This window comes from Neovison vison, chromosome 5, assembly GCF_020171115.1.
Source record: "Neovison vison isolate M4711 chromosome 5, ASM_NN_V1, whole genome shotgun sequence".
Taxonomy (NCBI): Eukaryota; Metazoa; Chordata; class Mammalia; order Carnivora; family Mustelidae; genus Neogale; species Neogale vison.
The window spans coordinates 12,180,783-12,193,674 of NC_058095.1; the positions used below are offsets into that span (position 1 = coordinate 12,180,783).

The 12,892-nt window shown below is 38.8% G+C and overlaps 1 protein-coding gene across 4 annotated transcripts in view; it reads right to left on the minus strand.

Moving 5' to 3' along the window:
• Nucleotides 1–12,892, minus strand: part of CEP112 (centrosomal protein 112) — a 424,841-nt gene that overhangs the window by 76,653 nt on the left and 335,296 nt on the right. For all 4 annotated transcript variants that reach the window (XM_044247582.1, XM_044247581.1, XM_044247583.1 and 1 more), the window contains one exon: nucleotides 7,996–8,145. In XM_044247582.1, the coding sequence (XP_044103517.1) occupies nucleotides 7,996–8,145 (150 nt within the window). The remainder of the gene's footprint in view (nucleotides 1–7,995; nucleotides 8,146–12,892) is intronic.

The window sequence follows — 12,892 nt, forward strand, 5'->3', positions numbered from 1 at the left end:
AATGCTGAGGACTGGCGGTTTGATGAGGCAGACAAAAGGGCAGCATCTACACAAGCATTTCTCAAAGATTTTCGTCTTTGGATCCCTTTATGCTCTTAAAAGAATCCCAAAGAGGCTTTTTTAATGTGTGTTATAGTTAATGATATTTACTGTATTAGAAATTAAAATTAAGAAAAATTAAGATATTTATTAATTTTAAAATAAGCCATCAATCCATTGTGTGTGAACATAAATATCATATTTTTTTAATAAAAAATAACTTTTCTAAAGCAAAAAAAAAAAAAATTAGAAGAGTGGGTCTGGCTTAATAGCAGGGAGCTGGATTCTCCTGTCTGCTTCTGTCCTCCATCTCTTGCAATGTGTTGTTCTGGGTTGAGTACAGGAAAACAATCTAATCTCCCACAAATAAGTAATTGGAAAAGGAAGGATTATTTTAATGGTCTTTTCAGACGATTGTGGATACTCATTGGGACAAATAAAAACTTGACAAGGGGTGGTGGTGCCGGGTGGCTCACTTGGTTGAGCATCTGCCTTCGGCTCAGGTCATGATCCTGGGGCCCTGGGACTGAGTCCCTCATCCAGTCCCTCCCTGCTCAGTGGGGAGCCTGCTTCTCCCTCTCTCTCTCTGCTCCTTTCCCTGCTCATGTGTGCTCTCTGTCTCTCTAACACAAATAAATAAAATCTTTAAAAAAAAAAACAAACCCAAACACCCAAAACTTTACAAGTGGTAGTTTCTTAAAGGTCAGCTACAATACCCAATTTGAAGCTCTTAGCCGTGAACTTTGCCAACTGCTCCATTGAAACCCATTGTTCTCGTTTATACTTTGTAAGGATCTCTTACCCACACACGATTTTGTAACACCGGGTATTGGTCATTTGGAAAACACTGGTTTGGTGAGTTATATAAATCTTCTAATTGTTGATATATGTCATTATATTCCTCCCTCTTTTGTCCCATTCACATCATTAGTAACACCACTAATCTCATCAGAAAAGTCTTTAAGTACTAGGAAAGGTCTTTAAGTACCTCATCTTTAAGTGATGGTACAAGGTTTTCCAAATTTGTGATTTCTGCTTGAAAGCTCCGATTTTATCATTAGCAACAATATAGTCAACTGTGGGCCTTGAAGTGTCAGGTTCACTTCCTTCCTTCTCAAGAACACCTCTGCCAGAAAGTCATATCTGAATAAGCCTGGTTTGCCTGTCAATCGTTCCTTCCAAGTGCCAAGAGTTCAGCTTGCACTCAAACACACGCAGAACTGCTTTTCCTAAAGACAACACCCTACTTCAGTCTGCAGTAGAAACGCTTTGTGTGTACTTCCTATTAATATTAAAAAGATGTGTTCTCAAGGGTTGAGATTTAATAGAATTAATACTTTATTGCTTCAGGTGTTTTTGTTGTTGTTGTTGTTTGTTTGTTTTTTAAAGCACAAGTAGATGGTGGTGAAGGAGCCAATCACTACTGGGGTGGGTGACAATGTTGTGTTTTGTGCTAAGACCAGCAATTTTATCCAGTGTGGCTTCTATACCATCAGTGCAAATGTGAACACAGTGAAAAATGCACATGATGGCTTAGTGTTATTATGAAGATAGTTTTGACTTTGTGGAGCTCCTGGAAAGAGAGTAGGGACCCACATGGGTCTGAGGACACTGTGAGAACTGCTGGTTTGGATTATATCAAGTGTTTCATATGCCATGCGGGCAACGGAAAGCCACTGACGGATTTTAAGAAGCAAACCACATGCTCATATTTGTGTTTTTGAGAGGCTGCTTATCAACAGGAAGACGGACAGACTTGGGACTGTTGAGTTATTGGCATGACTCTATATAGGAGGGATTGTAACAGGCAAGGACGAGACGATGAAGGGCTGACTAAGAAGGCGGGAACTGGTGACTGCAGGATGGGGTATGAGCTTGCAGACATTTAGAAATTATTTCTAGAAATAGACCTCAGAGAGGTGAGGGAGCAGAAAGATTCATTCAATGGGATTTCCAGAATCTGACCTGAGGGACCGGGCAGTGGTATTTAATTCAGATCAGTATAAGAAGAAAAAAAAGGTTGGGGGCAAGGTAAGAATGAGAGAAACAGAAGTTCAGTTTATAGGATGTCTAGTTTGGGCACCCTAGTGGGTCTTCAAGTGAAAATGTGGGATGGTAGTTAGAAATCTGGACTGAGGTCTCAGAAACAAAGACTATGTGGAGATGAAGATTTAAAATTCATTTGCACAGAAACTACATACATGAAGTGGTGAGAATGTTCAGGAGGCATACAAAGAAAACAGAACAGGTCTTGCCACTATTTGAGCGCTAAAAATGGGAACAAGGGACAGGGAATGGGGATGGAAGAGAGGGTTTCGGGATGGTGGACGAACTGAGCATGTGTTGCCATGGAGCTAAGGGAGATTTGAGAGGCTGTTTATGTGGTCAATTAAGTCCTTGCTCACAGACGTTCACAGACTCTTACTAGAATGGTTCTATAACTTCCTTGCCCCATTGATGTGGATGAAATGAGGCTGGGCTGCAGGGATGTTTTTCCCTGCTCATCATTTTGTACTCATCATAATCCACCATGAGGAGGCTACCCCAGGAAGCCACTAGTCTAGGGAGATTGTCCAGGCATGCAGAGTTGTCCTGAACTCATTCTAAAACCTAGAGTCCAATCAAACCAATCAACAGCCTGAATCTAAACCATAGCAATAATCCATAGATATGCTGCAAACAATTAAATAAATGCTTGTTATTGTAAGTCATTAAATTGGGGGCCTTGTTTGTTATGCAGCATTATTGTGGCAATAGCTGATGAACACACGTTCCTTGTTAAATGTTATAAAGGAGACAAACGGGCTTCTAAGAACAAATAGAAGGTTTTGCAACACCAGTGACTAAATAAGAGTGAAAACTAGCAAAAATGCATTGGAGCACTGAAGTCGGGTAGTAAGGTAAATAATAACAAAAAATTCTCAAAAGCCTGTAGTCAAGGAAAGAAACATGACTCTGGAGCACAAAAACCTCCATATCTGCCAATGTCCCTCAATTCATTATTTTGTTAGACGTCAACAAAATCCTGAGAAATCTCATTAGTATCATCAAATGTGGAGAGAAAAAGCTATATGAGTGACCTCATCTTTTTCCTCTTCCAAAGTGAGAAGTGGAAATGGATGTAGTGGAAAAACGGGTAAATATCAGGGCTGTCTATCTCTGAGAAAAGTGAAGGTCATAGGACTTTAGGGATGCATGCCAAACTGGGATAATTCAAAACCCCAAAGGGATATCAGATGCCCTCTCCCATTTAGGTAGTGTGAACGCAGAAACACAGAACATTCGCCCCAACCAGACTACACACACACCTCTACTCCAGCTCTTTCTTTCCCTCCTCTCAGGTTAGAGAAAATGCACAGACATCACAAATCACTTTTCTTGCAGAGAGGAGACAATCACGATGCTTCAGAAACATATATAGAATGTTTACTATGTAGAGGTATTCTGGTTAATTACTGAATTTATCCTGGTTACTCTACTAACCTTAACACAATAGAGAAAGACTTCTTTAGGAATCCCTCAAAAAAAGCAAATCATTTCCACAGGGGAAAACCTAGCCTTGCCTAGCCTCCCGCACAGCAATATTAAATGCTAGGTGGGCAATGTTTACAGTTCTCATGAGAAAACACCTGACCAGGAAGATGTGTCCATCTGACATGGTGTTCAAACATAAAGGTAAATGGGCAGATGTTCTTAAACATGAACAATTCAGGGAAGACAGAACCATGAGTCTTAAAAAAACTATTTCCACTCCCCTTGGTCCCCAGGCTGACCCTGGGACCTATCTCAACCAAGAGAATGTGGTAGAAGTGCCATTGTGAATCCCTACAGTAGCCTTAAGGGAAGTGAGATCTGCCTTCACCTATTGGAATACTCCTCTTGGATGCCAGCTTCCATGTGAAAGGTCTGAGCACCCAGTGCATGAGGCCATATGGAGAGCACCTGGAGCCATATTGGATGTTGCAGCCTCAGCCAAGCTTCCCGCTGAATATAACTCCACTATGCCACACATGGAGCAGAAGAACCACCCAGCTTATGCCTGCCTGAATTTCTGATCCAAAGAATTCTAGGCATATAAAATGGTTGTTGCTTTAGAACACTAAGTTTTGGGGTGGTTTGTTATGCAGAAGAGCTGGCTCTTTTTAGAAGCTTGACTTTGAAGGTAAGGAGTGAGCTAAAGCAGTAGATAAGTGATAAAGATCTTTTTGCTCTCAAAATAGGGCATACTATGGTATAAAAGATTTACTCATAGGATTGCTTTTGTTTCTGTTACTCCTTTTCTACTCCAGGAATCCTGTTCTGTGAAAGACCTCGCTTGGTCCCTTGTTTCTTAGACAGCCAGAATCAGGCCCACTGTTGGTCTCCACTACCATGATTAACATCCACTGGGCTCCCTTGGACTGCCGGCTCCTCCACTTTCACTAGTTTTTAGCTCTTTCTTATTGCAAAAGTGATGTTATAATTAAAAATAAGGAGCTAAGATAAAAGAAAATTGCCACAAATTCCACCCTGCAGAGATGTCCTCCAGTAAAATTTTGATATATGATTCCCATCTTTTTTCTCTTTATATGTACTTTAATTTGCAAACACGACTTCGTATATAATTTCTGTAAACTATATTTTCATTGAAAACTACCTTGTGAACATTTTTGCTATCCTTAAATATCCTTCCCCAACACCATTTTCAATAGTGCATCGTTTTTAGTTTATGTACTATGGCAAAAAATATAGATAGGAAATAGAAAATATGAGTATCGTGGGTGCCTTGTCTACAATGGGACCTTGATAAATAGGTATTGCATAGATGAGTGAATGCTAGAATGAACTTCCTTTGCCTAGCTAAAGCTTTGTGCAACCTTTTAACTGCCACCTTCGGGCACATTCTGGAAATGGGTCAAAAGATGGGCATGTCTCTCGGGCAATGTAATAATGGTAGGTATTGCCAAATTATTCTCCAGAAATGTTTTAGCAGGTTACACTATACCACACCAGTGGCCCTTTAAAGTGGATTGTGATAGGCTACTTTTCTCTCAAGAATTCCTTTAATAAAAGGTCTGCTGATCCACGGAGACATTATCATAAGCTCTGGAAGGGTGAGTAAGAGGTTTACTCTCCACCCTCACCCCCGACTGCCAGCTTGAGGGTTCAGCTTGTCCCCAACCCAGAAAGTGGGGCAAAGTACATTTCACAATCAACATGCACACTCTTTATACGGCACTCTTTGATTCTCCTATTTCAATACAGTAGTATTTAACATCACAAAAGCTTCGGTACATGTGAGCTTGTTTTAACATAGATGCAGACAAATGCATTTGGTTTCAGAAAACCAAATACAAGCCTTATGGTGTCTGTACCTCTCTCTAAATGTCTGGATCTATATACCTGTATGTACAAAACACTCAAACACAATTAGAGTGCCCAAATCCAACAGCTGTTGCAGACATGCTGTTATCAGTTAGGCAGACAGAAAATGAGAGTGAGGCTATCTGGGTTCATTTGTGCATTTGGCCAATGCCTGGCTTTCACAGGCGGAATGTAGAGACTGGGGTATGTCCAACAGCTCATGGCTGAGCCTTTCCCGTCATGAAGACTGTGGCTTGAACCTGGCTATGACAGTTGTTGGGCAGTATGAACTTGGGACTGGGTATTGAACCTTAGAGTCTCAGTTCTCCCACTTTTAAGATGAGGAGGATAGATATACCTTCCTTGTAAAGATGACAAGAAGGCCTAAATGCATAATGGGACTGGTGATGAATAAAAGTGTCTGGCAGAGAGCCTGGTACATAGCCTGGTACTCCAAGAGTTGGTACATAGGCCATGTTAAATAAATATGAGCTATTATTCCTTTTATTTTTGGTGACATAGTCTGGAAAAGGAAAGCAATGTGAGGAGTGCTAATGAATTACTTCTCTTATACAGGTTAGTAAAAAGAACCCCACAAAGTTCATTCACTTTATGCATAATCTAATTGAGTCAATCAAACCCATATTATATCTGCAGCCCCTGGGTGGCTCAGTGGGTTAAGCATCCGACTCTTGATCTGGGCTCAGGCTGAGATCTCATGGTCCTGCAATGGAGCCCTGTGTCAGGCTTCAAGCTCAGCAGGGACTCTGTTCTCTCATCTCTCCTTCTGCTTCCCCCGGCACTCTCTCTCCCCCCTCTTAAACAAAACAAAACAAAACAAAAAAATGAACTATATCTTACCTACATTATAATTTTAGTTATTTTCAAGTACCTATGTCCTGGAGGTCATAAGTATCATATAACATATATTTTAATATAATATGTATGTACATCTTTTGAATTCAGTCTTTAAGATCTGACACTTTTCTGGAAATTAGGATCACAATGGTTTTCTGTTTTAACAGGTAAGTGGATTAAAACTGCAAAAACAATTAAAAATAGGCAGATATACTAATTACATTTCTTTCAAGATTTTTTTTAATCTTAAGAGACAATACTAGATAAAAAAATAAAAAAAATTTAAAAAAATAAAAAAGAGACAATACTAGAAACTACGCCATTATGGAATAAATTTATGTTTTCCCTTTTTGCATTATGTTGGGATTCAATTATTTCTTTGAAATTTGGAAATTGCCTAGTGCATGGTATTTGGATTCGAGTGGAAAAGAAACTCACTTAAAATGAAATTTTTATATAACTAAAGGAATTTAAACAAAGTATTCAGCTCAGCTCATGCCAAGCAAAACAGTTCCACAGATCAATGAGTAACTCCTGTGCATTTATAAATGAGAAGAGCTTCAGAGATTTTTTTTCAATTACTAGAATATAAAAAAGAAACCTCTTTTTTGTCTCATACCCCAAGTAGGGGGAAAAGAAGCTGGCTGATGGCAATATATAGGGAAAATCTCATTAAGAACAAGATAAAGTAAGTCCTCACCTCTAAAGTGAGGAGGCTGGATGAAATGGCCTCCAAGAGTTGGTCGATATCTGAAGGTGTTTTTTTTTTTTAATTCCATTCAGTCTTGTCCAGGCTTAAAGAGTATATTTTAAAAAGCAACTTACATTAGCACTAGCTTCTTGGTAAATTACTCAGATTGCCTACAATAGGCTATAGAAAAGAAAGACGGAGGGGTTAGGCAGAAAAGGGCAGCGATAAAACCCAAATGTTTCTTTTATTTTTCCTTGCTTTGTACGATTGCTCAACACGCTTTAAGAGTTGTTATAACAAAGTAAAATCACTGAAAAATAATCTTTTGCTGGAAATTCTTTAAAAAAATTTTGTTCTCTTTTAAATCTTATTTATAAAGGTTTCCAGATGCTTATCCTCACAGATTAAACACAGCGTGATGTAGACACTTATAATAATATTCGCTGCTATGAAGCCAAGAAAAAACTACTTTGAGATCTAACTGCCTATCACCTAAAGAATCAGGGTCCAGGGAACTTTCTGTTGCTATTAAAGGCGTGATTCTCTGAAGCCATTTGGAAACAGCCTCGGTTCTCAGCAGCAACACATCTACCCTGTACTATGTCAAAGCACATCAAATGGTTGGCATTCCAAACCTCAAACAGGTTATTTCTCATTATGTGAATACATAATGAAAGGATGTGGGCAAAGAATAGAATGTAAATTGGAAGCTGACTTCTGAATTTATTAGCCAGCAGTACTGGGCTAAAACAGTCATCCCTAATTTCAAGAGACAGTTCCAAAGTGGTTCTCAAGAAAAAGGACAGGGTATTTTTCAAATATTTGTGCAGTGTGAATGGACTGGGCTTGCCAAAAATGACTTTTTATGCTGGCATGTGATCTCTTCGAGGGAAGTCAGCCTGAGTCACTGGATACATCAAAGGTAGAGCCCAGTGAATGGAATTCCAGCAGGCCGCGCGAGGAAGCCAGATACCTGCACCATCGGCCCACAGCCGTGATTCCAGCCCTCCTTTTAATTACATTAAAGCAGCTGGTACCACTGGTTACTGAAGTCTTCAGATTACCTTGATTGCTCGGTCATTATCTCTAATCAGCTGCTTCTTCTCATCTTCAAACTTCTGTATAACATCCTGGAGCCGCCGTTCCGCATCAAGCTGCTGCCGGCTGTTCTCCTCTTTCAGAGAGGAAATGGTTGTCTGAAGTTCTGCTATGATCTAAAATGAAAACAGCATGCTGTGACTTCCAATTCTTCGGTGCGAAGCATCTATTTTATATGTATTTATGCTTCACAAAAGAGCGGATTTGGCAAAACTCTAATCCACAAACTAAATATTTTCAATTAACATATCACGCACTATAATGCATGAAATTCCACACAATAAAAGACTATAATAAAACTGTGAATGGTGAACAACTGCTGAACCAAATATATTTGGAAGACATTTCCACTATAACATTCCACAATATTTACTCACCAGAAGAAAGAACATCTGTGATCTCAAAAATAGGAAAAGCGTCAGATTTTATTTTGCTGAGAAATAGACTTATTAGAATGAAGAAAAAAACGATTTTGCCTTTTCTAATACTTGGAACTGTAAGAACCAAAGGAAATAATGAACAGGGCTCCTTCTTTTCCTTACCTAATTCTACACAACGATTTTTGAGTACTCACTAAGGTTTGTGCACCGTGTTGAGTGCCTTAAGTTCCCACGTCATTTACAAATGTTATTATCACCTGTCTTTTATAAATGGAGAAACAGAGCATAGAGAGAGGTCATACATTTCCCACTGTCGGAAATGACATCGAACTAAAAAGACAGGCAGAACTTGAGCCACACAGTCAGATCAATCACCGTACCAAGTGGTTCCTCTCACTAGCCTTTTTCTTTCTTTTAGACAAGGTTTTGGTGTGGAAGAGAAGCTTATCATGACCAACTGATAGATAGATATCCATGTAAGTTTACCCAAGGAATGAGGGACCTTTTTTAATGAACTGAGAATATGGCTCTTCCTTGGGTTTGGATGGCTACATTTCCTTTCAAATTCAATAGTCGTGACTTCTTAAAAGCAGGAAATAGTTGTTTCTTCTTCTAACAAAACAAAACAAAACAAAACCAACCTTAGTCCTGGTTGGAATAGGATTCCATTGGTTCTATGGGAACAGGGCTGGTTGGTGAGATACATTGGGCAATTCAGTTATCTTCCTTGAAGTTCAGTTTTTCCACCATTTGGTGGCAAAACTAGAGTACGGTATTGTAAGACAATAAATAGAGACTCTCTGAAGTCTGCCAGAAGCCAAGTCCTATAGAAATATTAATTGTGGGGCGCCTGGGTGGCTCAGTGGGTTAAGCCACTGCCTTCGGCTCAGGTCATGATCTCAGGGTCCTGGGATCGAGTCCCCACATCGGGCTCTCAGCTCAGCAGGGAGCCTGCTTCTTCCTCCTCTCTCTCTTTGCCTGCCTCTCTGCCTACTTGTGATCTCTCTCTGTCAAATAAATAAATAAAATCTTTAAAAAAAAAAGAAATATTAATTGTTACTATGGATATAAATGATAGCATATTTACAATAAAATATGGAGTTTCTATGCTTTTAGAAGTGAGCAAACTCACTGTACCCAAGTTTAACATTTAGGATTTGTAAATCACATGTTAAGACCATTGTGAAATAAATGGCAAAATACATACTAGCAGTACATTAATATTTTTAAATACGAACTTGGACCTTTTGCTATGAGTGGAAGAATCCATTTACTGAGAATAAAGATGTTTTTCATCTGTTTTCTGAATTTTGATTAAATGTTGTTCCCATTCTGGCATCAATTCAATAAATTCTCACAGCACTTCTATGAAACAGGGAAGGTTAAATTCTTCTAGTGAATGTCAAAAACCAAGGCACAGAATAATCAACTCACTCACAGTCACAGAGCAAGAGGAGCCAGAGATAAGAAAGAGCCAAATTTCCTTGGCCCAGCATGAAACTTAAGATTGATATTTTATAAGAGCATGGAGCCAAATAGTAAAAATAACTCACTATTTCAATGACTATTGGAGGGTTTCAAGTTAAGTAAACTACAACTTTATAAAGGGGTGAGCTTAAGTCTGTCATATGTTCATTGTGTGTGTTCGGTACGTTGAGTGTGTGTGTGTGCATATGTGCATGGATGTACACGTGTGTGTATGTTTAGTGATACGCAGTATGATCACATGTCCAGATTTATATATCCACTGCCACAATCATGTAATATGTTTTTAAAGTACAAAGTAATTTTGTTGCTTTAAAGAACAGTAAGATTAGATTAGCTTTTAATTGGCCAAGACTGAAGATAAAAGTATTTGTGGGTTCTTCAAGTGACTGTACGGGCAAGAAACAGGGATCTCTCATTTTCAGAAGCTTAATGACAAGAGTACATAAAAAAGAAATAAATGCAGGTTTTGGAAGGAGCTATGAGCAAAGTCCTGGATGTTCTGAGGAGAGCATGCTTGCTTTTGTGTGGAAAATGAAACCTTACATTCTTGTGGGGAATGATGAGATTCTTGGGACGAAGTAATGAGATTATCTTTGGAAAGTTATTCTAAAAACTGACGAAGATGATTCAGGGAGAGTGTCAAAACATTTAAGGTGAACCACGGTAGGTAGGTGAGTAGATAAAGTGGTTGACAGACTGACAGATGAGATGGACATAGAGAGGTAGCTGAAAGGTGGGTAATTTTTAAAGCCAGAATTGAGATTTAAGATCCCAATTAATATTAACTTGATTAATATGCTTTGGGTAAAGAAAAAAAACTCACTTGGTTATAGACATAGAGTAAAAGACTGTAGATTATATTCATCTTAGCTCAGTGCATGTAACTGGCACTTAATATTTTAGTAGTAGAACTATAATCATAGTAAACAAAAAGAATAATTACCTGACAAGTTATATAGAGATGATCTAGCCTTTTCATAGAATAATGATATTAAAAGTTTGAGAAAAATCAGAACTAATCTATGCAACCATAAACCCCACCAGTTTTGATTGAATCATAATTAAAATGTCACCACTCAACTGAATGTTTACCCTGCATTCACTTCAGAGAGAGATGTGGATGCGAATATTTCCATGTGATATTAAAAATTAATATTTTGGGAAGCAAAAGGAGAGCTATTTCAAGCTGATGCCATAAGGAACCTAACTCATGAAAGCTCTAATAGTTAATTATTGCTAAGCATTTAATGCTTTGCAAAAAATGTTTAGTGGGTCTTATTAAGTCTTAGAAATAGGATTCTGAATAGAGGCTGAGATTTCCTCTTTAACTCACTCTGATGTTTTCCAGATTGTAGTACAGCTTGAAATTTTTACAAAACTCCTCTTTAAAATATAGCAGGGCCTACTTGGGAAGATTTGGTAGATACTGAGATCCTCATCAAACAAGTGGGAAGAGTGGTTCCCCAGCACGTTTCGGCTTCTGGGTGGCCACCCTGGAGAATGACATGAAGGTTGCGGGCACGAGGGACCTGTGGAATATGTCCAGGCATAATCTGCCTCAGGTACGTGGGAGCAAGTGAGGGCACTGGGGGGGGAGCCAGGCTCTTGGCAGTGGGTGAGCTCTACTGGTATTCGGCTCTAGTCTTGTCCACAGCGACCTGTCTTCTTGCAACATGGCAGTATCTTTCTCTGAAAAATGGCCGCCAGGTGAGCCCGCTGAATGGGGACAACTGTACTAACACTGAAAAGGCAAAATGAAAATGTCATATTAAGACAAAAAGAACAAAGCTGCGATTCTGATGGAAATCATATTTGGGAGTGTGCCCAGAGATGAGGCGGTCGTTGCCATCATGATGAACATGGAGAATCTCAGAAGGGGCACAGTCCTGGGTATGCCACGGGCTTGGTGTTCATGGTCCATTAGATCCCCAAAGCTTGATAAAATCTCAAAGATTAAGTGACTTCCTTTAAGGGAGGAAAATATTTAAAATGTTTTCCAAATTTAACCTGATGATCTCCTGGATACTAATGCATTCATTATAAATGCATTCATCATATTACTTAAAAAATTTTTTTTTCAGAGAGGGATTTTTTTTTTTTAAACCTGATAAAGAGTTAAGCAACTTTGCTTCTGGCATTGTCCTCAACTTAGATAGGAGTTAGGGATCCCAGCAAATCATCACTAGAAAACAGAAAAAGTCAGTCTATGGTTCTGTTTGCAATGTTTATTTTCAAATAATCTGTTTCTTTAAACCTACTGGATTGTAGACCAATGTTTCCCCAATGCTAGTAAACAGATACAAATATACACATATGCTTATATACATATAAATATTTACATGTATTTAGAGGTGGACAAACAAAATATTATCAATATAAGGTTGTCATCCTACATTTTATGAGGAGGATGTCTTTTATTATGTTATTATACTCTTTCAAAGACTTTTTTTTTCTTATTTGGTGTTGCGTTGTCCTTTGATGTATGAAACCATGGCTATAGGACATGACAGCTGTCACTCGTTGGCTTTTCCTCCTCCTCCTGTTTCTTCATGTCTTTACTTGGGAAAATATTTAGCAACCCCCTGTGCCTCTCTACATTTTGGAGGGAGATTTGATCAATTCTTGAATACCCCAAAATAAATTAAAAATAACTTCTTGTTCCTTCCGTATCTTTTAAAAATTCTCTGTTCCCTCTTTTCTTGTCTCTATTTCCATTTTCATCCTGCTGCAATATACGCTAACAGCCATTAAATGCTTTACTGTGTACTAAGCACTCTCTACTAAGCACTGTTTTTCGCCTTACGTTACTAGATACTTAAAACTAGCCTGTGAGGTAAGCACTATCTCCTCCTTTTATAAATGAGGAAACTGAATTCCAGGGAGTCCAGGTAACTCGCTCAAGGTCATATAGGTAGTAGGGCTGGTATTCAAATTTGGATCGGTTGGACTCCAAAGCTGTAGGCTTTCTTCCACACTAACTGACGTTTAATTTGCT